The sequence below is a fragment of the Solanum pennellii genome, chromosome 5 (genome assembly GCF_001406875.1).
Source record: "Solanum pennellii chromosome 5, SPENNV200".
In the NCBI taxonomy this organism is placed as follows: domain Eukaryota; kingdom Viridiplantae; phylum Streptophyta; class Magnoliopsida; order Solanales; family Solanaceae; genus Solanum; species Solanum pennellii.
This window is the reverse complement of record NC_028641.1, coordinates 64707716-64711946: the sequence shown is the minus strand read 5'-3', so window position 1 is coordinate 64711946 and position 4231 is coordinate 64707716. Positions and strand designations below refer to the sequence as shown.

The window sequence follows — 4231 nt, the reverse complement described above, 5'->3', positions numbered from 1 at the left end:
GGGGGGCTGGTAGGGTGGGGTGGGTAAGGGAGAGGTTGAAAGAGAGTTCTGAAAAATATTTTCCTTAAGTTTTGAAGGAAGTTATTTTCCTTAAATTTAAGGAAAATGAGTTGATTTGAAAAACATTTGACTCAACCGAACATGAGAAAAATGGAAAATATTTTCCGAAAAAATATTTTCCCAAAAAATATTTTCCCCCATACCAGACACTCTCTCCATCAGTATAAATTAATTATACTCTATTAAAATTAATACTCCTTCCGTCTCAATTTATGTAATTTATAAGCTCCACGGATTTTGAAATTCTTACTTTATGTAATGCATAAGCTCCACGGATTTTGAAATTCTTACTCTATAAATCTTGGATATTTGTGTTAAAAATAAAATTCCCCGACGAAGGAAAATTGTCAATTTGATTTTTGAAATGTAATGCATAATGCTACAAATAGACAGAACAATAGGGAATATATAACATCTTCTTACATATTATCAATTAAGTAAATTTTACAAAAAAATTGTAAAACGAGAATCTAAGAATTGAATCTCATATCAAACATATTCAACTTAATAAAGTGCAGACTTTACACCTCAATTGGATTGCTATATTACACTGTCACACTTACCGAGTTAGACGAAGGCAGGTTATCTCGAGCTACGTACAAAGGACAGTACTCAACAGCGTTGACGGCTGATAGCTTGTGGAAAACAGCCCCATTACGAAACCAACCCAAAGCAGCCTTTGATACTTAAGTAGTTAAGGGTTGGAACCTTTGCAACTATGGTAAAATAGCAGAACTCGAACACAAGCATCAACTATCAAGATCATTCTCATCATAATCAGAAAGGAAAGGATCCTTCAACAATTCAGCTGCAGAGGGTCTTGCTCTTGGCCGACCAACGCATCTTTCAATGAAGGCCTTCAACTCGGGATCACTCACCCTGTTAAAAGCTTGTGGCTTTTTCCCAGAAGTTACTATCTTGTATAGTTTGGCTAAAGTGTCACATTCACTGTAAGGTATCTCCAGAGTAGCCATTTCAATCAAACACATCCCAAACGAGTATACATCTACTAACTCTGTATAGTTCTCTTCATAAAGCTCTGGTGCCATATACTCTGGCGTCCCTAGTACAGAATGTGCTGCATGGCTCTTCCCCACGATTGTTGCCAAACCAAGATCACCGATCTTCACCTGTGTAACATGATAACCAGGATGTTTAAGGTCGACCAATCCAAAAGTGTTATATTTTTTTTGATGTACAACTGAAGCTCACGAATAATTACCCTAGAAGCTCTTTTATGAATAAACGAATACTTCCAAATGTACTTTAGTGCCTAAGTTTTCATTTCTTTTTACTCCTAACAGGACCTTAGACTCCTGATTATACACAGTGAGATGATTACCCACAGTTTTAAGTTAGTGAATATGGACTCTAACTTCACCAGCTTCTTCACTGTGACGGTCGAGGCATTCTTTATGTCTACCCTGATTAACCTACTCAGCTAAACATAGGATTTAAGTTCCATAAGCTTTCTCTAATTATACTAAGCACCAAAGAGTAGAGGATATGCAACTGAGATAAAACCAGTTATTTCCCTGAATATGTCGACAAAGTAAATGACACGAATTTTGCACCTTTAGAATCATAAGAAAGGAGGAGGAAAAGGTTCATTAGGAATGTGCGTCATTACGTAAGATTTTTGACATAAAATTTATGTGTATAGTAGAATAATAGTATGCCAGTATCGACTGAGTTCATACCTTGCCAACATTTCCATTGATAAAGATGTTACTACAATTGAGGTCTCTATGTATAACACAAGGATTGTGAGTATGGAGAAAATCCAAGCCTTGCAATATCTGTCTTGACCACTTCTTCAAGGCCTTGATTGAAACATGACGATGCTTTTTCCTGTATTCCCTCAAATTACCAGAAGCACATGCCTCGGTTATGAAATTCAGAATGTTATGGTCAGTGTCTTTCCAGAAATGGTACATGACAATGATGTTGTCATTCTTCAAATTCTTCAGCAACTCGATTTCAGAATGGATCTTACTGATGATGAAAGGACTGCCAATGAAATTGTTCAATTTAATCTGATTCCAGGCTACTTCTCTGCCTTCCTCAAGATCAAATGCTCTATACACCATCTTCACAGCACCATGGCCAAGAAGCTCCTCGTATCGTCCAAACCTCCCAGACGGATCAACCTCAGCAAATAATTCATTTTCTTGATCAGTCGCTTCAGGATTTGCAGTAGGCATACTTAGTTCTATAACAGTAAACAGAGGCATAAACATTAAGAAGATTCATCAGAAAAAACAATCACACAATGTCTACTTCCATAATAGAACTAGGAGGTCGCAAACCCAACGCGCCCAAAATTTGCTTGGGTCAAAATGTATAGAATAACCGGTTATAACTCAACCCGTACAATATTACCCAAAAATCAACTACTTACTTCCTCAGAAACTATTACTCTCAATAATTAATCAAACACCATTTTTTTCCATAATAGGACCTAAATTTGGTCGAGCAAATCACAGGTACACCTTTGCTGGTACTGGTGCCTTGATCATTGCCTTCGGTTCAAACTACTGTACATAACATTAGAAAAACGAAAACTTTTGTACTTATATAGGTATATTAAGTCTGCATTTAGTATCATAAAACGAGAATTTTGGATGTAATGCGCTACACTTCTCCAAATAACTTTTAAATTTTGATAAATACATACTCCTATAATTCAACTCCATTGCAAAACCTCAAAATCACTTTATCAGTTTTCTGCAAATTGAACTACTCAAGATTCACAAGTTCCCAACTTGGTTAGATGAAATTCATAAACATGAATAGACTACACATTATTTAAACAACACATCAGATCAAGAAACTGTGGATTGAATCAACAGATATATATTGTAAATTTAGGAAAGAAAAAACTGTAACTAATTATTTAAATTATGAGAAGAAAAAACAAAACTTTAATTTTATCAAAGAAATTAATACAACCTAAAGTATTTATGCTCAAAAGTTTGCAGAATCATAAATAAGGAAAACCTCATTACAATTATACCACAACTAGTATCATCATAGATTTCCTAATTCCAATAAGCAGAGTAATTTCATAATCTCTCCCTTTCTCTTCAAGCCTTAAACCCTAGTAACGTAACCACATACAGTCAAGAGTCTTTGTCAAAAAATTACATTATGTATATAAAAATTATATAAAATATATACTTTTCAATTTTCACAAAATATATTTTAATTTAAACCTAATTCTTAAGGAAATTTCTGACTTCTCAATTGAAATCCCCACAAGAAAGCTGTCAACCACTATATTATTTTTCTTGAAAATAATGTATAAAGCTAGTACATAATGCAATAACAAGTAAGGTCCCAAATAAATATCTAAACCTTGGAACAAGAAATTGATATACAAAAAATACTGATAGTGTTAAAGATATACTTACAAAGAAATTGAAGGAAGTGATTATAGCAATGGCAGGCAAATAGGGAGAAAAAGAGGAAAATTTGATCAACAAGATTAAGCCTATTTATACACACACTCTTCCATGTATATATGCGTATGCAACCTTTCGACGTCGTTCCCTTTATTCAATAAACTTCGTTATATTTATACACCAACCAAATATATGTATTTTAATAAGATTTTTAGATATTTCAAAATTGTTAATTATTGTAATATAGTATTTCATAAATTTTTTAAATAATATATAATATTTTCTCAGCCTAATACATGTTAACATGGATAAAATTTTGAGAGTTGATCAATCTTTTTAAATATTTTTTATTGTTAATTATAATACTTTCTGGATAATTTTCTGATGAAATTTAGAGAATCAATTTTTTTTTATTAGGTGAAGCAGTCTCATTCCCCAATACCCGGAGCTCTTGGTACTCGAGTCCGGCCGAGGTAAGGATAACTCATTTCAAATTGAGTGTTCAGAATTCGTATTGATTAAATTCGAATTGTATATTGCAAGGCCTATTCTAAAGTGACACTACCAACATAATTACTTTTCTAATCAAAACATCTGATTAAAAGTGCACCACAATTTATGCTTTTTTTTTGGACGTTGAAAATGTTACATGTGAATATAGTTAATATATAGAGCTACTACAAGTCCAAAGGGATCCGACGGCTACAAACTGAATAGCCAGACTTTGAACACAATAAATCCGTGCCATAATTTGCCGTGGACACCTT

The 4231-nt window shown here is 33.5% G+C and overlaps 1 protein-coding gene across 3 annotated transcripts; it reads right to left on the bottom strand.

The window, feature by feature from the left end:
• Positions 1-465: 465 nt before the first annotated feature.
• LOC107018949 (probable serine/threonine-protein kinase WNK11) lies at positions 466-3629 on the bottom strand. Of its 3 annotated transcripts, none has more exons than XM_015219548.2 (3): positions 3474-3629; positions 1761-2272; positions 466-1190 (listed from the first exon to the last, which is right to left on the bottom strand). In XM_015219548.2, the coding sequence occupies exons 2-3, from the start codon at positions 2262-2264 to the stop codon at positions 810-812; spliced, it is 885 nt and encodes a 294-aa protein (XP_015075034.1). In that variant the 5' UTR covers positions 2265-2272; positions 3474-3629; the 3' UTR covers positions 466-809. The 3 variants fall into 3 exon arrangements, with proteins under 3 accessions (XP_015075034.1, XP_027772763.1, XP_027772762.1); XM_027916962.1 differs by having other exon boundaries at positions 1761-2210; positions 3474-3624; XM_027916961.1 differs by lacking the exon at positions 3474-3629 and adding an exon at positions 3077-3429.
• Between the last annotated feature and the right edge of the window lie 602 nt (positions 3630-4231).